Source organism: Peromyscus californicus, unplaced genomic scaffold (genome assembly GCF_007827085.1).
Source record: "Peromyscus californicus insignis strain IS unplaced genomic scaffold, ASM782708v3 Scaffold_14__1_contigs__length_90479793_seg_1, whole genome shotgun sequence".
Lineage (NCBI taxonomy): Eukaryota > Metazoa > Chordata > Mammalia > Rodentia > Cricetidae > Peromyscus > Peromyscus californicus.
Genome location: NW_026294435.1, coordinates 5,264,662 through 5,286,740, shown reverse-complemented (window position 1 = coordinate 5,286,740; position 22,079 = coordinate 5,264,662). Strand labels below are relative to the sequence as shown.

The 22,079-nt window shown below is 42.6% G+C and overlaps 1 protein-coding gene across 2 annotated transcripts; it reads left to right on the top strand.

The window, feature by feature from the left end:
- The first annotated feature begins 339 nt into the window (after window positions 1–339).
- On the top strand, window positions 340–19,039 carry LOC128109284 (serpin B8). Of its 2 annotated transcripts, none has more exons than XM_052736457.1 (7): window positions 340–574; window positions 7,085–7,262; window positions 8,492–8,629; window positions 10,469–10,586; window positions 13,114–13,256; window positions 14,254–14,406; window positions 15,273–19,039. In XM_052736457.1, the coding sequence occupies exons 2-7, from the start codon at window positions 7,095–7,097 to the stop codon at window positions 15,675–15,677; spliced, it is 1,125 nt and encodes a 374-aa protein (XP_052592417.1). In that variant the 5' UTR covers window positions 340–574; window positions 7,085–7,094; the 3' UTR covers window positions 15,678–19,039. The 2 variants fall into 2 exon arrangements, with proteins under 2 accessions (XP_052592417.1, XP_052592418.1); XM_052736458.1 differs by having other exon boundaries at window positions 466–574; window positions 15,362–15,505.
- Window positions 19,040–22,079: the final 3,040 nt, after the last annotated feature.

Sequence of the window (22,079 nt, the reverse complement as noted above, 5' to 3'; positions counted from 1 at the left end):
CCTGACAGCAGTTGCAATTCCTGGTTTTTGCCTTTGGTTAATTTTCAAAGTTAAATTCCAACTGCATAACTGCTCTAGCATCCACATAAAAACACAAAGGCAGCACATATTGACCTGGGAAAACAAACTAGTCCTGTAAGGGAGTGAAGCCCTCCACACTGTCCTGGGGCACTAAACCCTAGTTCTGTCCTCAAACCCAGGTACAGATGTCAGCAGACTGCCCTCCACCCCTGTAGGAGGCTGCTTGGCCAGGCTCCAGCTCCTCCCAGGTCCCACTCTGGATAGTGTGAGTCACAGACTGTTCAGGCCTGTGCATTATGTTCTGAGTCACCCGTCGGGGGTTTGCCCAGGATCAAAGCGGACTTGAATTGTCCACAAAGAAGGAAGAGAAGCAGCAGCCTCAGCAGCAGGAAATCTCCAGGGTAGGAGCTGTGGAGAGGCTCTGGGATCCCCAGGTTCCCGGGGCAGACACTGCTCCGAAGAGCGGGGAGGGAGAAGCCAGGCGGGAGAAGGCCGGATCCCACCAAAGTAGAAGTAACAGCACGGAGCTGGCAGAAGACGCCAGAGCCAGCAGGTAAGGAGGCCTGGGGGGGGGGGGGGGGGGGGGGGGGGGGGGGGGGAGCTGCGCGGGTCACGTGGGTCTAAGCCTGGGCCGCCAGGCGGGGAGCCGAGGCCCGCAGAGCGCAGGCGCGCCCCGGGTCCCGAGCCTGCTTCCGGGTGGGCGTGTTTCCCACGGTCAGGCTGGCTTCCAGGGGTTTGCGGGCCCTGACGCTGTTGCTACCCCAAGCCCTGGGTTTCGATAGCTGGAAGGACGTGCTGGAGCTCTTTCACCTGCGAATGGAAAATGTTGAGGGTGCAAAACCAATGCTGGGGAGTGACCTGCAACGAAATCAGGAATTTACGTGGAGCCTCAAGCTAGTTTGGAGTGCTGGGTTCATCCCACGCTGGGTGGAAAAACAAGTCCCCTCTGGCCCGCACTTACTGCCAGTTCCTTTCTCCCCCCCCTCTCTCACCGCGCTCTCCACCCCACCGGCCCTCCCCTTTATCTTTTGCTCATTGAGTGCTTCTTGTCAACTTGACAAAAAGCTTCTTCACCTCCCTCCCCGCTTTCACCCTGTGTCATGGTTGTTCTTCAGCCAAGTTCCCACTTTCCAGATACTCCTCCGCTCTCAGGCATCTGCCCTACAGCTGTGCACCACAGGCGCAGACTGCCTCACCGCCCAGGGCTGTTTGTCCCGTGGAGCACACAGGCATATCCTCCCACTTCTCCTAATAAGCCCTTTCCGAGGTCCCTCTCACTTGCTCGCTCGCTTCCTTTTACAGCCTTCAGATGTTGGACATACTGTAGAATTAGGCGAGTTTCTTTTTGAGTGCCTTCACCGTCCATAAGATTTGAAAATGTCATCTATTAACACGGGCTTTCCTGGAGTCAGGATGCCCGCGGCCTCTAACTCTTACTCTGGAATGTTCATCTCTTTCTTGCCCTACCTTTATTTCCAAACTGCAATGTTACAGCCTCATATGACCTGGTATGCCTCACACATCTCAAATGGAACGCATCACCTTCCCCATTCCAAACTAGTTCTTCATAGGAACTTCCTAGGACTCTTGACCTAAGCATGAATTTAGCAGGAAGCTTTACATTAATCTTTGCCTTGTCCCTCCTTCCTAATCTGTAGCAGTCATTCTACCTGACAATACCTACTTCTCCAGTCAGGGTCCCATCTATATCAACAGTCACTGGTCCATGGTAGGGACCTACTGACAGACTCCCCAGCCCCTTTCCTTACCAAACAGTCTGATATCTACATAGAATATGTTTGCTGGAAAACTATGTATGGCTTCTAGCTCCTAGCTCGTGTTTGGACTCAAATTCAGCAAAAGAGACCCATCTTATCTCTGCCTGGTGTCTCACAGGTTCCACTTCCCTGAATGTCACACCAACATGATACAGTGTGTGTGTGTGTGTGTGTGTGTGTGTGTGTGTGTGTGTCTGCCAATTTCTCAGACCGAAATTACACCCTTGTATCACTTCCAGAATTCCTGCTCAAGTTGTCAGAGGCAATTTCTTTGGGGAGAGTACACGGGATTCTATTAGAAATCGGTTCTACACTTTTGGTGGGGTTCCTTGGCACAGAATCCTTGACAGATTATCTGCTACAGAGAACCAGGCATTTCAGTGTTTCTATCTACCTTAGGGTGTATATACAGCTCCTGGTCAGGGATTTAACAATTGTTTTTCCTATTCTCCTCCTCAGACATTTGTCAACTTTCATTGACCTGTGCAGATCTGTGTCTGTGAGACCTGGGATCTGAGAACTTGAAAAAATGGGGCAGACTACAGTCTAATGCAGACAACTTTACATTAGTTTCAGTATGCTTTTTACACGAATGTAACAAAGGAAGCAATGATCCAAGGGAGGTTGTTTGAGTTCAGAAAAACATGATCAGATAAACATGTAAACTAATGCCAGTAAGCACATACTAAATATTAACAGACCTTTCTCAGGACAGACCACTTTAAACACAATTGCCTGGCATATACTATAGATTATATCTGAGAAAACATGGAAGCAAGGCAGAAGCCATTTCCAGATCCAGGGCACACTGATCAGATTGGGTTCTATAGCGATGTTCTGACATCCGACAAGAAGTAGCATGCCCTATAAATTGAATGTAAATGTTAACACAGGAGCCAGGAAATCATGTCCAAGAATAATCCAGGGGGAAAATGCACTGGAGGTAAAAGGCCCTTTTTCTGGAGCCTCTCTCACAGTTCCCCAGGACGTTGTTCACCATCTGTCATTTGTTGACCATGTTCTGACAATGTGAAAAGAGAGCACAACACAAATGCTCTCTGAATGCTTTCATTTGGGAGACATGTGGAGAAAAGGAGTGTTCCATGCTCCCAGCAGAAGAATGGTGTCACACACTCAGGAGCGGAAGGCGTGATTTTCAGAATGTCACTTTTCCTGTGAGTCCTCTGGACAGTATTTAATTGTCATTGTCCTTATTTCTTCACTTGTAAAAAATGAAAATTAGCTATATGCTAATTCATTTTATTGGATGAATAGTCTAGTTGTAGAATGAACCCTAAAGCTATTATTTAGTATTTTACTGAAAATAATTTCACTTTAGATTTATTGGGCAAGGCCCATTTTGCTTGACATTCCAACTTTCTCAAAAGCTTCTGTGTGTAACTGAGATTGAGACAAGAAAACAAGGACAGAGTCATTTTATCACCTAGTTCCTGTCCCAGATTAACTGTTGTAGTAAGATCATGCTTTACAGGGGTGTGTGGGTGTGTGTGTGTGTGTGTGTGTGTGTGTGTGTGTGTGTTTATGTGTGTGAGTGTGTGTGTGTGTTTATGTGTGTGAATGTGTATGTTTATGTATGTGAGTGAGTGTATGTGAGTGTATTTGTGTGTGAATGTGTGTGCATGTGAGTGTGTTTGTGTGTCAGTGTGAGTGTCTGTGTCTGTGTCTGTGTGTGTGTGTGTGTGTGTGTGATCATGTGGTCAGTATGCTGTTGATAAGCTGTGGTATGCTACTGACTGTCACCTGGGTGCTCAAGAGGAGTGGGAGAAGGAAGTGAGATGAAGGAAGGAGGCATGAAAGAAGCCAGAATTGGCCGGGCAGTGGTGGTGCACGCCTTTAATCCCAGCACTCAGGAGGCAGAGGCAGGTGGATCTCTGTGAGTTTGAGGCCAGCCTGGTCTACAAAGCAAGTTCCAGGAAAGGCACAAAGCTACACAGAGAAACCCTGTCTCGAAAAACCAAAAAAAAAAAAAAAAAAAAGAAGAAGAAGCCAGGATTAGGAGCTTGCAATTAGGAGCAATTACATGTAAAGTTGTATTTCATGCAGTAGATTATTCATTCTGTTGCCTGTTCAGACAAGGTGAAAACACCCCCGCACCCCACCCCACCCCACACACGTGCACACACCCTAAGATTTTATCCTAAGGTAGGATCAAATCAGAATTTAGTTATGTTTTTGTCAGACTCTATTTTCTTCTTCCTCCAGCTTCTCTGATGCCACCTTCTGGTTAATGAAATTTGTTTAGGCCTCTGTTTTCTGAATGAAGTGTAAGGTGAGTTATAGGGACAGACATTACCTGGAGACAAGTTTGATCCTGCTCTACTGGAGCTTGCCCACAACAGAACATGTCACCTGATAGCTGCACTCTTTGATGCCAAGTCCTGAAGAGGTTTTAGGATATGGTGACAGATATCTTCTCTTAAAAACTGCCTTGGGGGGAAGTTCAAACAAAGCCTTTAATAATGGAGAAAATCCCCCAGTCTGAGCCATCAGCTCCCCACTTTTTCCTGCATCTGAGAGATGCAGGTGACATTCAAGTCCTTGGACCCCAGTAAAGTATGATTGCAAAGCTTTTGCATGCAGCGTTTTGAGTTTATGATCTGTCTACACAGGGAAATGAACATGTGCAAGACAATTCAGCTCTAGGTAAAGTTTCTAGTATTTTCCATACTGTTCCTTTTTAATTTTTCAAATTAGGACGTACTCTTCTTGTAGAGTTTAAAAGTTCCAGTTAAAATTACGTGTGCATATGACAGAAAAGATAACATACTTGTAGAGCCATAGAATTGTGGGCAGTGACTAATTCGGTGAACTCTAAATAATCTAAGAATTAATAACCAAGGTTTCTATAAAGTTTAATAGAAATAAACATAAATAAATATAAAATTATTTTGAAAGACACAATAATTTAAGATTACATTAACTAATAACTGCAACTACTACTAATGATCATGACAGTCTCTTACAAACATAATGATTAATCAATAATGAAGGATTAATCACAATCATAATAATGCTATAGTGATCATAACATTTATAATAAGTAATATTACTTTTTATCACTTGAAGCAAAATTCACGCTTAAGTTGGACTATTCTCTTAGTTTGTGTTTACCTGTGGTGCTGGGTGCACTGGGGGGGAGGCCTTGGCCAGTCAAACCCTCTCTGTACTTACTATTTTCAGGCAGCATCTCTCTGAATCATCTTGGTTGGTATTGAACTTAGTCTGTAGCCCAGACTGTCATTGAACTTGTGATCATTATGCTTGCCTCAGTTTCCTGAGTAACCAGGACAACAGGACTGTGCTGCCTGGCCAGACCTAGACTGAGGCATTGCTATTTCCAGAACCAGGTTAATAGGGCTCACCTGGGTACCACATTTCAGTAGATGGCTTTGGGATTCTTGAGGGTGTGAGGGTATAAAATTGGCTGGAGGCAGTTAACAAAATTTACATTTCAAAGGGGCGAAGAGCCTAATTAACAATTACAAGTTTTCTAAAGTGAAAACTTTGGGAAGAAGGAAGTCAGGGCTTTATGCAGGAGCAAGTCTGTTTCATTTGTTAATTTAGTCAACTTTAGCTTTATTACTGTTTAGTAAAGCTGAGGGAAAGGTTAAAGGTGTCCTGGCCAAGACAGATCCAAAGTCAGTGCTTCTAGGTTTGGGTTTCATGTGTACTAAACACACAGAGATACACACACACACACACACACACACACACACACACACACACACACACCCTCTTTGTAGGTTCCTACAGCAGTCTCAGTAGATCTTGTGTAAAATGTTGTATCTTTCTGGAGTCACACTGATTCACATAAATTTTTCATCTTCAACAGTCTACATTTCAGGCTAGACCATCCTCAATACAGCCTCCAAAACCAGGGGAATTTTATCCTCCCAGTTTTTGCTGGTGACAGACATGCACTCTGTATTTGCAGAAAGTTAGTTATGATTCTTAGAACATTCTTTAATAATTATATTAGAGATATCTTACTGGAAGAAAAATAGCAATATTATGTTTTGTGTTGCTTGTGTGTGTGATGACTAGGGATGACAGGCTATAGAATCCAGGGGTTCCAGTCACCAATGACTCCATGGAGCTCTGCAAGGGCCATCTACATCCTGCTCAGCCTTCCAGTCCCTCCCTCCTTGAGACAATGTCTTTATTGACCTCACTGTATCCTTTATTGGGGTTAAACAGGTGATGCTGAGAACAGTGACTGGCAGAGTACCCTATAGGCTCCTTGATGGAGGGACTTACTGTTTGAGGGAGAACTAAGCAAGTTTTGGAGGCTGTCTAAGCCCCTGTTTCAGAGTCCTATGTTCATAGGCCACGATTTGGTTACATTTGTATATATACAGGGGGGATATTTGATTTTGATTCCATATTGGTTCTGTACTATTTTTGATAGACAAGGATTGATATAGGCAATGTGGAAAATGGAAGAAGATGGGCATCTTCAGGAGCAGAACTGTTCTCTAATCAGAACAGCTGAAAGCCACAGTCTCTCTGCAGAAGTGAGACTGTACATGGGGCATGAGGGTCTTGGAGTTTTACCGGATGGAAAAGAGAAGACTTCAGTGATGGAAGATTCCATCTGCAGGTTACCTCCCCTGTAGTCTGGAAGTGGTGATGCTACCAGGTTTGGTGTGTGGATCTCCTTAGCAGTCTCTTCCACAGGTATGCTCAGTCAAGTCAGCTTTCCTGTTCAGAGCTTCTCAGTCCACCCGAGGCTCTCAGGTCATTAACCCTTCAGTTTTTCCCCAGACTTAGTGACAGGAAAGGATATAAATTCATTATCTCCAGGTTCTAGAGGTCCAATCCAACAGTGGAGCAACGGAGCCTGGTACCCTGCTCTCAGCAAGCCCCCAGGGGAATCTTGGGTTTGTTTTCCCTTTCCAGCTTCTTGAGGTGGCCACATTGGTGGCCTGGCATCACAGAGACTTCTGCCTGCATCTCCGTTTCTTACCCCGAACCTTCCTGCTTCTCTATCCTCTAAGAACCTTTCCAAGTTCATTACACTTTCCTTGATACTGTAGGTCAGTGTCCATGTCTAAAATCTTTAATTAAATACCACCAGTAAGGTACTCATTGCTAAGTAAGATAATAAAACAACATATTTACAGGGCTTAGGTGTTGGACTGAGTATCTTTTGAGGTACAGATATTCTGTCTGGTATGCCTAGTGTCCTCTGATGGAGGCCCTGGTGACTATGTGACTACAGAAGGCCTCTGTTGATGTGCCTTTGTGCTGTGTCTTCAATCTAGATCCTCTCAGATGGATGACCTCTGTGAAGCCAATGGCTCTTTTGCCATCAGTCTATTGAAAGTATTGGGTGAAGAAGACAAGACACGCAACCTGTTTTTCTGTCCTCTGAGTGTCTCCTCTGCACTGGCTATGGTCTACCTGGGAGCCAAGGGAAACACTGCAGCCCAGATGTCCCAGGTATGCTTGCTAGCAGTTGTGGGGAGGGGTAAAGGGGAGGAAAACAGCGGGTTGGTTTCGGCTCCCTACAGCAGGGGTTCAGTCTGTATCCTCAGCTCATGGATGGAAGTCAGTGTGGCTGATGGGTGGAGGAGAGACACTGTGGTGATCCTGATGTGGGTGAGTACAGGAGGTAGGCAATCATGTGGGACCAGTCATCTCTATAGTTTACATGAAACATTGAATGTTAAATTACTTTATCTACATAAAAGTCATCAAACATTCTAGTAAATTCACATCTTGCAGACAAACCTACACAATGGAGCAGGATGCACCCCAACTTTGTTACCAGCTTTTGTAGTGTTATGTTTTAAAGAGAAATGCAGCTGTGTAAGTAATCTTCTGTGGAATGGATGACTTCTCAGGTATGATTATACATAAGTTGACAAAAATGAGCATAAGTATGGAATTATTTGGGAATAATTTAGAGGGAACATATAATCTGCTGGATCTCAAATAGTTGTCTACATCTTTATCTACAAATGAGATAATAGTGATATTTCAGAGGCATATTTTCAGCCACATGGGAAAGCATCACATAAACTGCCATGTAGATATCACTTTGCCACTAGCATGAGAGTGTATGGATGATCTCTTGCAGTGCATCCAGGGACCACAGCTGAGATCGGCTCACTGAACTCACTGGGGAAGAAACCTTGGGAGTGAGACTTGGTCAGAGACAGAAGGGAAACCTTAACTCTCACTTTGATGTAAATCATGATCTGGTTTGGAAAAACCAAACAGTTTTGAAAGCTTCTTCCTTTTCATTCCCATTGTTTTATTCTTGTGTTCCCTGGTTATTAGATTCGCTCCTGCTATCTAATTGTTATGTTGCCACATGACACTCTTCTAGGATGGATGAATCCTTCAGACCAATGACTCTCACTCAAGGAGCTCCTTTTGCTTCCCCAGAGACACTTCTAAGGGCTCAGTGGTTTAGTTCTCACAGCAGAGAGCTACTGACATCTAGTGGGCAGAGGCCACAAACGCTGCGAACGTCCTCCAGAGCACTGGGCAGCCCGGCACAGCTTCAGATGGCAAGCATGCTGGTTTGAAAACCCTGTTGAGACAGTCACATCGGACTCCTCATACTACAGGAACATTTCACATTTTCCCCCTTAGCTGGTCTTGTATGCAGAAGGGGAGATAATGACCATGTTGAACAGTCTGTTTATTTATTCTACCCCTAGGTACTTGGTTTGAACAGAGGTGGAGATGTTCATCAAGGTTTCCAGACCCTTCTCACTGAAGTTAACAAAACTGGCACTCAGTACTTGCTAAAAAGTGCCTGCCGACTCTTCGGAGAAGAATCATGTGAATTCCTTTCGGTATGTAGTACTCAGACACTGAAGAAAAGAAGTTGAAGAAAGATTTAAAAAAAAGACAAAATTGAAGAAGAGCAAGAGATGAAATCTAACTCTTTCACCATAGAAGTGTACTTAGAATTATATTTTTGACATTATAATTGTGAATTTTAGGATTGCTTTTTAATTATGTCCTCTCAAGTTCTTTTCCTGACAAATCTCTATGTGAAGTCAAAGTCAATATATTATCCTCTTGCACCCAGATAGACATCCTCACCCTTCCTCCCCTACTCTTGAGTGACCACAGCATCCGCCATGTTATATAGATCCCCTCCCATCCAACCTCTGCTATGGGGGCTGAGTGTTGCTGAGACAACCTCTCAAGGTCTCTGAGGTCTACTCTATCTCCCGAATCACCACTGTTGAAAGGATTCTGTGGACTGTGCCTTCCACATTATTATAGATTGCGTTTAATAGGTCTTTTTTGTGCCTGCATCGGCCATTTCCTGTCTCACAAATCCAACCACTGGAAAAATCGCCTTTCTAAGATAAAAGTGTCTTCATGCTTGAGCACACAATGCCAAACTTCCTTCCTTCCCACAGCTTGCTCTAGTGAGTGAGGTCTGGCAGTCATGCCACGTACTGTGCGGGACGTCGGCAACGCGAAGTTAGTGGAAAGAGGGGTGCAAACTTGACTGTTGTGCTGGCTGGACGCTCTGAGGACTCTCCCACCAGACCCGGAGCATGCCTGTCCTGGCTGTGGTCAACGTTGTGCCTGGCAGCTCCCTGCTTTGGGCTGATCTACCCCTGGAGAGCATTCTGGATGCCAGGATTCTTCCAGTGAATTCATGTCCACTTGGAACATCAGCTTTATCTTTCAGTGTTGGTGGAGCAATGACTTGCATTCCACCTTTCTAGTGTCCATGGCCCCTAAACTATTTTAGAATAGGTATTGGGCAGAGAGTGGAGTTAGTCACTACATACACATATCTGAAAACACGACGTTTTAGGGGAAGTTATCTGGGTTCTACTGTGTTAGGTAATCTCCTAATTTAACTTCAACTTTCACTTTTTACTTTGCTGATATAAACAAACATATAGACAGGCTCACATATACAAATACATTCATTCATATCCATATAGTTTGTGAAGATTCATGATGCCCAATGTCTTCTGCCACTTCTGCAGACCTTTCTTTATTCCCTATTCTCCAATGGTTGATTCTCAACCTTCCTAATGCTGTGACACTTTCATACAGTTCCTCATGTTGTGGTGACCCTCAACCACAAAATTATTTTCATTGCTACTCCATAACTGTAATTGTGTTACTGTTATGAATCATAATGTAAATAATATTGGAGATAGAGATTTGCTAAAGGGTTTGAGAACCACCCAATCCTTGTGTTCCAAACATAAACATTCTGTTTACTTCCTTATCTACTTTTAACTTGACATTTTAGCTCTTGACAATCTAATGAGTAAAAGAGTGAGTGCCTACTGGGTGGGGAAACAGAAAACTGAACAAAGTCAACCCAGCATGTTTGGAAGAGACATTTCTGTGCTTTGTACATAGATAACCACAGTACTAACCTGTTATAAGTGTCTTTGTGTACAGGGCATCCTTCTTCATAGGCTATGGGCCACCCAGTCAGGTGTATATTTTCACCTGACTTCCAGCATCTCTCTCAGCACTGGGCAGTATAGGGGGCCCACACCTTTTTGACAATTAACGTGAATACATCTTGAAATACATCATTACCTCCATAGACCTTTATGATAGGGAACATGTTAAGAGAAAATACTTGTTTCCTCAGTTGTGAGAAACTTTGCTGAATAGTGTCCAACCTCTGTTTGTGTCTGTAGACCTTCAAGGAATCCTGCCAGAAGTTCTATCAGGCAGGGCTAGAAGAGCTGTCCTTTGCTAAGGACACTGAAGAATCCAGGAAACACATCAATGACTGGGTGATGGAAAAGACTGAAGGTAGGAGGTTTTAATTTAGATGACTTTGGAGTTAGGAGGGACAGGGAGGTCTGTGGAGGGCTGGGCTGGGTCCCCCGTGGTGTTGCTCCTGTGGCCCAGTTCTCAGAGCTGTGGTGGTGTGTTTGCTGGGCTTTGCTTGGGACTATCAGATCATAAATTTAAAAGGTAACCTAATGTTGAGCCTCAGGCTGCTTCCCTTTGAACTGTGCTGGAAAGTCCCCGGAAAATGATTTCTTTGGGGTCCCTAGTAATGTCCTGTCAGAGGAAATCCTGCTGTTCTCTGAAGCAGAAGGATCTTCTTTTGGGATGGAGTTTAGACAGTGTATCAGTTGGAGTTGGCCCACTCCCCACATGTGGGAATCTGAGCATTTCATCAGTTCACTTGCAGCCCTCACCCTCCTCCTAATGTGGCCATGGTGGCCTCACCCTCCTCCTAATGTGACCATGGTGGCCTCACCCTCCTCCTAATGTGACCATGGTGGCCTCACCCTCCTCCTAATGTGGCCATGGTGGCCTCACCCTCCTCCTAATGTGGCCATGGTGGCCTCACCCTCCTAATGTGGCCATGGTGGCCTCACCCTCCTCCTAATGTGGCCATGGTGGCCTCACCCTCCTCCTAATGTGGCCATGGTGGCCTCACCCTCCTCCTAATGTGGCCATGGTGGCCTCACCCTCCTCCTAATGTGGCCATGGTGGCCTCACCCTCCTCCTAATGTGGCCATGGTGGCCTCACCCTCCTCCTAATGTGACCATGGTGGTCCCAGTTGTCTCAGAAGATGAACCTTTTGCCAATTTGCTCTAGAGTCTAGATGTCTTGTTACTATTGGGATAGCAATGTTCATAGACCTGATTTCTTCCTATCCTCATGCAATATTTTAGCCTGTCCTTGACTTGAATATAGAGCAAAAGAGGGCACCCTAAATAACAAACAAGAAACTTAGAAACTTCTAAGATGTGGAGGAATTAAAAGTCATTTACTTGTTCATGTGACAATTTAGAACCCATTATTTAGTACATTTAATTTATATGATACACTCATCATGGGTGAATGAGTTAGCAGCCATGCCCTTGATCATACTAAACACCAATCAGACCATAATCCCAGGAAGGGAGAGCCTCCCATGTTTCATACAGCATCTGCCTAGTGGGCTCTTGGATTCCCATTGATGAAAGAGCAGTCAGTCAGTGAAGGGGTTCTTTGAATCTTGCCCTTCATGCACCATCACTTCTCTATCTCTTCACATTCTTCCTCCGTGTAGGCTGACCGCTTGTTAGTTTTCCCAGAATATTAGAGCTGAAGAGTATCTTGGAGATCATCTTATCTCATTCATTGGACAACTGGACTTGGGCCTTTTATCCTGCTTCTATAATTTCTTCGTCCAGTTTATTTCTTTTGGTAGTTTTCCTTCCTTCCCCCACTACAGTCTATATTTCTGATTTTTTGGAAGCCTCTGATTATATAAATCTGATTTGGAGATTAGTACTAAGCAGTGATGTAGCTGGAGAATTTTTCTCCAGCTCCCACCACCAAGTCCCGCCAGTCCAGGAGCCCACTTATAAAATAAACACACAGACTCTTACATTATTTAAATGCTTGGCCATTAGCTCAGGCCTATCATTGTCTAGCTCTCACTCTTATATTCAGACCATTTCTATTAATCTTTACTTTGCCACGTGGCTTGTGGCTTACCGGTACTTTACATCTTCCTTGTCCTGATGGCAGCTGGCAGTGTCCCTCTCCCCCAGCTTCCTGTTCTCTCAATTCTCCTCTCTGTTAGTCCCGCCTATACTTCCTGCCTGGCCACTGACCAATCAGTGATTTATTCATTGACCAATCAGCAACACATTTGACATACAGACTATCCCACAGCACAGTGATCCTTAACTAGGACTAGTTTTATGTTCCAACTGTCACTTGACAGTGGCTGAGAGTATTTTTGCCTGTTGAAATTGAGGAAGGTATCACTAGCTGAATACCATACCATGAACAATAGAGCTGTCCCCCAACCAAGAAGTGATCCCAGGTAAAATGTCCATAGTCGTGTAAATGAGATCTTGTAGTGCTAAACTTAAGAGGGCATTGTTAGTGGTTGTGTTCTTAGTGTAGCCAACTGCTACCTCTGTGAACCTGGCAGAAGTCTGGGGAAATGCTCCCATCCTGAACTGCTACACACACAAGCTCAAGGATAAGCCAAGCAGCCTTACCTGATTTCACACTTCTCTCTGCATATGGCATGGCTGGAGGAGGAAGGTTGTGGGTCTGAGGACAGGTTCTGCTATGGAGCAGGTTGAGACCAGTCTATGCTGCCCCAAAGACTGTCTTATGCGGAGCAGAGAACGTGGTTATTGTTTAGAAACAAGTGATGCATTGGACAGGACTGCAGCCTAATTCTCCACCCAGTCTGGGCTTTTAATGTTGCGTGTCAAGACAACTGATTATAGGAGAATGCTTATAGCCACCCCCATCCCCAAATCACTATAGACTCCTCTTACTGTCTTCTTTTAATTTTTTTTTCATTCTCTACAGGTAAAATTTCAGAAGTTCTAAGTCCTGGAACAGTCTGCCCACTGACTAAGCTGGTTCTCGTGAATGCCATGTATTTCAAAGGGAAGTGGAAGGCTCAGTTTGACAGAAAGTACACAAGAGGCATGCCTTTTAAAACTAACCAGGTAGAGCAGTGTTTTCCAATGTATTGTTATTTTCTTAAAGTAGTAAACTGGAAAAGATGGTGAATGAGAAAAGGAACAGTTTATTTTACACTGTCTTGACTCTTAATCTGCCTCTTCTATATCTTTAAGTAGAGGTAGGAAGAAAAACTAGAACAATGTGTATACTGGAGTTTGTTTCTTTCTTTTCTCATCCTTGGTCCATTCAATCTTGGCTCCCCAGGCAAATGGCCTGGGCTGCAGGAAGACCCTGTCATTGTGTGGATGCTGTGCTATGACTGGAGTTGCTTAGCTATCTTTGCCATGTTGATGGTAGTTATGCTTCAGAGTGCAAGAGAATAGAATCTTTAATGAAAGGAAACATGTTAGCAGATGTTCAGCTAATTTTACATATGATTTTATACATTCCCTTTAAATATGAAATGGAATTTGACTTACATCAATTTAAAAATGTCGGGCTACACAAAGATGGTATTGTAAAATGTATTTGGTACAACTTTAAAACTGCCTGACTGAACAGCCCATGTCATGATCCCCTCCCAAGGAAAGAAAAGATATAAAACCAACTCCACAACGGGGCAATGCTGCAGAACACATGTGTATTCTCTTTGATTTGTCCTTCTAAATGAGACCTTTCAGTGCAAGGACTGAATGTCAGTGAATGCCCTTCGTAATCTGGAAACAATGTCGCCAAAGTCCATGGAAATGCTTCATTATGAGTTTTCTCAAAAACAACACAATTTCTTCAAAAGTAATGCCCAGTTTTATGTTCTGTTCCATTTATCAAAGTGTTCTTTCATACCTAGTGACACCCCATCCAAGGAACAGCAGCCCACTTGATACTACAATGTGCTAATGAAGATTTTACATTTAACAGACTACGTGCAGAGAAATTATGATCATCTTATACTTTTCTGAATCCCACAAGTTGGATATAGCTTGTTTTTAGTAAATTATATTTATTGTTTTGGAAATCTAATTTTAATTTTATTTTCACTAGGAGAAAAAAACAGTGCAGATGATGTTCAAGCATGCTAAATTTAAGATGGGGAACGTGGATGAGATGAACATGCAGGTCCTGGTTTTGCCCTACGCAGAGGAGGAGCTGTGCATGGTCGTTCTGCTTCCTGATGAAAACACTGACCTGGCTGTGGTGAGTCCTGGGCACTGAGTGTCTGTGGAGGCCAGCTGAGCTCATTTACTAAGGCTAACATCTCTCAGCTAACATGTGCCGATTATTTCATTTCAGCAAACACGTGTATGAATTCCTTTTAAGTGTTTATCTAGGAGTACACAAGTTTTGATGAAGCCAGGATGAAAACGTTCCAAAAATATAACAACATTTTTAACTCAGGAGGGTGAGGTTGGTTGATAACCCAATAATTCTTGAACAAAGATCCTGGAAGAAGGATAGCATTGGATTGTGGCAATGTTTCCCACGTGTTAACGTGCATATGAACCCCATGGGGAATATTTTAAGAAATGCTGGTCCTAATTCAGCTTGAGATTTTGCATTTCTAACAAAACTTCAGATGAAGCGAGTGCCGTTGCCCCTGGAACACACTTTGAATACAGGGTCTAAAGTACGGGTCTGGGTTTACCTTTAATCTTCCTCATGACAGAAAAGGAACAAAGTCTGTGGACGGAGAGACTTACAAAGTAGAAGGTGTATACTGGTAGTGTTCTGGTAAGCCAGCTCTTAGTTGGGGAAGCACCTGTCTAGCATAGTTGACTTTAGGTCACTAAGCGCTTCAAATCAACATGAGCAGGCTGCTCCATGCTGGTGCACAGGGTCCATGGCAAGGCCACTTGATTTCTTTGCTTTTTCTATGTAATCAGAAAGCTGTTGGCATGAGTCAAGAATGAGAACTATCATGGCCACATGAGAAGAAACTTAGTCTAGGAATAGAAGCAAACTCAAGCAGCTGTCACTCCTCACTAGGTAAAGGGTGAGGAAATGCGGGTGGCACTAGCCTCCTGTCCTCCTCACTGTAAAAGTTTGATCTTTTGTCATTCCAGGTAGAAAAGGCACTGACGTATGAGAAGTTCAGGGCCTGGGCAAACCCGGAAACCATGACAGAAAGTAAAGTTCAAGTCTTCTTCCCCAGATTAAAGCTGGAGGAGAGTTATGACCTGGAACCTTTCCTTCAGAGTTTGGGAATGACAGATGCCTTTGAGGAAACCAAGGCTGACTTTTCTGGAATGACAACTAAGAAGAACGTGCCCGTGTCCAAGGTTGCCCACAAGTGCTTTGTGGAGGTCAATGAGGAGGGCACAGAAGCGGCAGCGACCACTGCCGTGATCAGGAATGCCCGGTGCTGCAGAGTAGAGCCGAGGTTTTGTGCGGACCACCCCTTCCTTTTCTTCATCTGGCACCACAGAACCAGCAGCATCTTGTTTTGCGGCAGGTTCTCTTCTCCATGAAGGCGTCATCGTGGGGCTGAGGATGCAGCTCAGTTGGTAGAGGGTTTGTTTGAGTTCAACCCTAAGCACCCTATAAAACCAAGCATGATCGTGCCTACCTGCCATCCTAGCATATGGGAGGTGCAGGGCAGGGGCCTCAGAAGTTCAAGGTCACCTTCAGCTACATAGAAAACTTGAGGCCAGCCTTCCATACCTGTCTCCAAAAGACATCATTTTTGCCACATGAAAGAATTAAAATCCTATGCTGCCAGATTGGCAAGGCGGTTTCACTGTACAACATAAAGTGTATACTCAGTATTTGGTGAACATCTTTGCTGACAGCTCCAGTGCCAGGTGTGGGAGTTTGGATCTGAGCAGGCCATACTTGGTTTGGAGTGTCTGAGGTGATTCTCATTGTCTCCAGCCTTATTCACCCCCAGCTCCCAAAGTGCTATCCCACAATGCTAACATCTCCAAGCTGTGTCCTCCACCACTGCCAGTCTTACCAGGCAAAGACAGTTGAAGGTCCCCATTCACAAAACCAAGGGTGAAAGCTACAGACTAACGGCTGTAACTACCCCGTGTCTCACCAGAAGCTGCGTCAGTATCTCATCCCATCAGTGTTATCCAACAGTCCTGTCTGTCTCGTGGTTCAAACAATTCCTCCCACAAGTTTCAAGTACAAATTGAAGGACTCAGCATCAACCTTCAGGACAGAGTTGAGAGACAAAGGTCTAAAGTGTGGCCCTTATCCCCCCACTTCTTTCTAAAGCTCCACAGCGTGGGCCTTATCCCCCTATTTCTTTCTAATGTACACAGTGTGGCAACCCCAAAGGAAGCTTCACACTGAACAATTCTTCAAACCAGATGTCTGATTAACCATATGCTCAGATGTGAATCAAATGCCCCCAGGATGCCCTAAATGCATATACATTCAAGCACCACTGAATAGCTTCAGCAGGTTGTATTTATACATGTGGTGGAACAATTAAAGAAGTCCTGAATATGGGAGTGAGTGAGGAAGGCATAAGAGGAGTCAGGTGAGGAGGGTGGGGGATCTAAATAGAATACTAAATAGTTGAATAGAATAGGAATACCTGAATGTACAGTTCAGTAAGTTCTAAAACACGCATGTACCCATAATGCCATCTGCATAGTTAAGACACAGAACATAACCACCACACCTGCAAATTTTCTCTGGAAACTTTGTAACATCCCTTTTTTATTTAAAGAATTTTTAAAAATTAAAATATGGTTTCATCATTTCCCCTTCCTTCTGCCCCCCACTACTGCTCCTATGTCCACCAGAGCCCCCTTCCCTCATCTCTAACCATAGTTGCTACATATACATATAAACGGGCCTAATAGAAATACAGTCTGCTGAGTCCATCAGGGACCCCTGCATGTGTTTCTAGGCCTGACCACTCGGTGTTAGATAACCAGTCAGGGACTATCCCGGGATAACTGATTCTCCCTTTCTCAGCAGTTGTAATTGGTTGTAGCTCTCCATCTAAGGGTGTGGCCTCATGATATTTTCTCTTTCTACATTGGGCTGTCAACTCCTGTTGGAATTTTTAGGTCTTGTTAAGGTATCCAAATTGTTGAGATTTCATTGTTTAGCTTGCCTGTCATAGCTAGAAGACACAATCTCACAGCAGACTTCGTGGTCCTCTGGCTCTTACAGAGGACCCTACTTCTGGGATGTATCCTGAGCTTTGTAACCTTGTTATCCATCTACTCCATGTTCAGTTCTAGCCACTTACACCCACTCTCAGGCAACTACTGATTTGTTTCATAATTAATTTGTTATGGAATAATGTATCCATTTCTGTATTATTCCTATCATTCACTGAAAATATTTTTAGATTTACATTATACTTTATGTATTACATTATAATATATACATTGCATTATACTATATATCAATAGTTTCTTTTGTTTCTACTTAATACATCATTATATAGACATAATATAATTTGTTTATCCATTCATAATCTTATGTATATTTGCAATATTGTCAAGGTTTGGTCACTATAAATAAAGTTTAAGAACACTCATTTTCACATATTTTTTACTAATGCTTTCATTTTCTTGACTAGCTACATAGGATCTTGGTTATATGGGAGGTGCAGGTATAATATTTAAGAAACAGCCAAGCTTCTTATGGTGGCATGTACATTTAATTCTAGCACTCAGTAGGGGAGGCAAAGGTAGGAGGATCTCTGTGAGTCTAAGTCCAACCTGTTCTCCATAGTAAGTTCCAGGCCAGTAGGAGCTACACAGCGAGACACTATATCAGAGAGAGAGAGAGAGAGAGAGAGAGAGAGAGAGAGAGAGAGAGAGAGAGAGAGAGAGAGAGAGAGAGAAAACTTACAAACTATTTGCTCAAGTAGTTTGTATTATTTAACATTCTCAACAAAGATATAGTTGCTGTACATGCTCACCAAAATGTGGTTGACCATCAATGTTCTTTTATATAAAGTGTCATATGTCAGAATGGTTTTAGCTTGCATTTCTCTCTAAAAAAATTAGTCATAATTCAGCATTTTTTGTATGGAATCATTTGCTATTCATAAATGGTCCTCAATGAAATATCTTTTAAAAATTTTCACTCATACATATTTATATTATTTTATTGAGAAATACAATGAGAACAAATTATCAAATATGTGGATTATAGACAACTTTTATTTATAATTCATATCTGAGATTTTCCTTCTCATAACAACATTTTAAAAATTAAAGTTTTTCAATTTTAATGAAGTACCATGTATTATTTTGTTGATGCATAATGTGTTTGCTATCATATCTAGGAACTCTTCATTCAACCCAAGGTTTTAAGAACTAGCTATGGGTCTTTCAGAAGTGTTAATAGTGTTCAATTGTGAATTTGGGGATAGGATCCATTTTGAGTTGTTTATATTGGAAATACTATCCTTTGTATCTATGATTGCATTAGCGTCTGTGGTGAAAGCCAGTTGATCATGGATATCATGATCATATTTTGGGATGATTGTATTTCATTGATCAGCCTGTCTGTCTTGATGCCAATACTACCACATGATCTTCATTATTATACTTAATACTGAACTTTGAGCACCGTCAAGTCTTACAACGTTACGCTTATTTTTCAAAATTGTTCTGCTTAAACTTAAGTCTCTTGAATGGCTCTAAATTTCAGATTTAGTTTGTCTACATGTATAAAAGTTTGTTAGGATATTTATTAGGATTGCATTGCTATTAACATAAGCCTAGAGTGAACAGACATATGCACCTTTCAATCTATGAGCAAAGCATGTTTCTCCATTTTTAAGTTTTTTTTTAATCTTCACATTGTATTTTAGTTTTCAATATACAGTTATCCCACAATTACTGTTATATTTCTTTTTCATCTCTTATATTGCTACATTTTAGTTTTGATTTCTGGTTATTTGTTGCTAGTATATAAAAATATATTTAGCTCTTGAATTTCAGCCTTGTTTTCTATGGCTATGGTAAAACCCATTAGATTTAGTAGCTTGTTACTTGTCTCGTGTCCTTGATCAATGCTGTCATAAAGCAACTGAGTAGACAAAATTTTTATTTTGACTTCAGTTAGGGGGGACCTGCACCATCAATGTGAAGAAGGTATTGCTACTCCATCGCGGTTATAGGCATAGTGAAAAGGTGTAATGGCTGGTTACGTTGCATCTGCAGACAGGAAGTGAAGGGGAAAGAAGACATAGGCTGGGATAAGAAGACTTTAGATGTGCTTGCAGTGACCCATCTCCTCCAGCTAGGCCCAGCTAAAGGCCCGTTTCATTTGAGTACCAAGCCTTCAAACAAATCAGTGGATGTCGTTTTCCATTCAAGCCACAGTAAGTAGCTTGATTATGGACTTTATGTCTGCTAATGAAGAAAGCACTTCTCGTTTTCCTAACTGGATAATTTTCATTTCTTTTTCTGGTCTTTTTTGGATTGGCTTTTTATTAATTTTGATTTTGGGGAAAAGCATGCAATTTCTCATCACTAGATGTCATGTTCTAAGGACGTTTTCATAGATATCCTTTACCAGGTTGAAAGCATCTCCAGTTACAGTTCATTTTCTTTTTGAAATGGGAGTAATTCTCAAAAACAGTTATAGTGTTGGTGGTTGTGTTTTGCAAAGATTTATGGCTAATTTTTGTCTGTTACTTGATAGTTGTGTTTTTGGTTTTGGTTTTTTGTTTTGTTTTGGTTTTTGGTTTTTGGTTTTTTTTGTTTGTTTGTTTTTTTTCGAGACAGGGTTTCTCTGTGTAGCTTTGCACCTTTCCTGGAACTCACTTGGTAGCCCAGGCTGGCCTCAAACTCACAGAGATCTGACTGGTTCTGCCTCCCGAGTGCTGGGATTAAAGGCGTGTGCCACCACCGCCCGGCAATAGTTGTGTTTTTGTAAATAGTCTTGTAGTTAAACTATTTATTAATATTCTACAGAAGTACAGTTCTGACAGAGGAATCTAAACAGCATTCTTGTGATGCTAGGACACTACCCATAAGACAAGCAGAATAGATGTTAGGTATGCCTGACCCACGAATCACTTCCTCTGTGGTAGTTGCTTTATTTGGCCTAAAGAGTTCATTGGCTCCCAACTCCCTGATGTCCGTCTCTTGATGTATCCATTCTCTGCCAACAAGGGGTAAATCAAACCAACCAGGATGAATCTTTCTGGCATCATGGGACAATGAAGAACAAACTACCAGATGGTTAATCTGCAATGCCTTCAGAGAAATAGTCTTCAGAGATAAGAGGTGGTGGTGGTCAGAATGAAAATAAAATTATGCCGGGCATGGTAGCACTTGTATGCCGTCCTAGAGCATATGAAGCTGAAGCATGGAGATCCCAATTGTGAAGACTGTGTAGACATCATGGGTTTGTTTGTGCCAGCCCTTCTGAAAACTAATGTCCAAAAAGTTAAGAAAAATGGTTCTTACACATGGCTACTTAGCAGCAACTAAATATGTTATAATCTTGGTCCCTACTTGCATCCTGATATTGTGTTTGTTTTGGACATAGACATAACTCACCTCAAGGGTGTGGTGTTAAGATCTGAACAAGTCCAACACCAATAGACATGCTATCATGGAATGGGGGAATTTCATTGGGCCCCATCCTAAACGTAAGTGAAGGTAACTAAGGAATGCTGATAGTAGAAGAATATTATCCCCTCAAATGAACCTCTGAGTTGGTTATCCAACACAACTGGCCAGCCCTGAAATCTGTGTGTGTGTGTGTGTGTGTGTGTGTGTGTGTGTGTGTGTGTGTGTTTATATATATATATATATATATATATATAAAACACTAAATAGACTGAGCAAGCCGTATTTACATTTTTGTGCAGATATACATATGTGTGTATGTGTGTGAGTGTGTAACAACAACAATTAAGAAAAAGAGTTTAAAAGGGAGCAAAGCAGAAGGCATGGAAAGGTCTGGAGGGAAGAAAGGAATGTAGAAAAGGAAGTAATTATATTTTAATTTCAAAAAATAAAACACTTGAATAAAAATGTTCCTATTTTTTTTAAATATTTTTAACAAAATAAAATATAGATCAAAAACTATCATATAAAAGTTGGACAAGGCAAGCCAAGAGAAATAAAACAGATCCCAAGAGAAGGCAGAAGAATCAGTGACCCACTTGTTCACACATTCAGGAGTCCCATGAAAGTATTAAACTGAATGCTGTGGTGTAAATGCAGAGGACCTGGTGCAGTCCGGTCCAGACACTTCATGATTGCTGCTTTAGTCTCTGTGACTTCATACGAGCTTTGCTCAGTTCATTCAGACAGCCTTGTTCTCCTGGTGTCCTTTGTCCTGCATGTCTCCCGACTCCTTCTGCCTCCTCTTCTGTGGGGCTGCCTCAATTTTGAGGGGATGGATTTGATGGAGACATCCCATTTAGAACTGGGTTCCAAGGTCTCTCTCTCTCTCTCTCTCTCTCTCTCTCTCTCTCTCTCTCTCTCTCTCTCTCTCTCTCTCTCTCTTCTCTCTCTCCCCATAATGTCTGCCTGCAAGTCTGTATTTGTTCCCATCTGCTGCAGGAGGAAGGCTGAATAAGGCACCAATTTATAAGGATAGCAGAATATCATTAGAATATCAAATTTTATTGTTCCATTTTTTGGACTGTTTTATTTTTATTTTTTGGTTTTACCATAGGTCTCTGTGCTATCTAGTCTCTGGTTCTTGGTCAGCAAGCAGTGTTGGGTTTGGGTTCCATCTCGTGGAGTGGCCTTAAGTCTCAAATCAGACACTGGTTGGTTACTCCCAGGAGCTTTGTGCCACCTTTGTCCCTGCACATCTTGCAGGCAGAACAGCAACTTAGTCAAAGAGTTTGTGGCTGGGTTGGTGTGTATGTTTCTCTTTTGGTAGCCTGCATAGTACCTTCCCACACCAAAGATGCTAGAACT

Bases quoted from the DNA above. Each gene is read 5' to 3' on its own strand.
- LOC128109284 (XM_052736457.1), top strand. From the start codon at position 7,095: ATGGATGACCTCTGTGAAGCCAATGGCTCTTTTGCCATCAGTCTATTG. The intron at 10,587-13,113 runs GTAGGAGGTTTT...CATTCTCTACAG, and splicing joins GGTGATGGAAAAGACTGAAG to GTAAAATTTCAGAAGTTCTA. The intron at 14,407-15,272 runs GTGAGTCCTGGG...TTGTCATTCCAG, and splicing joins AAAACACTGACCTGGCTGTG to GTAGAAAAGGCACTGACGTA.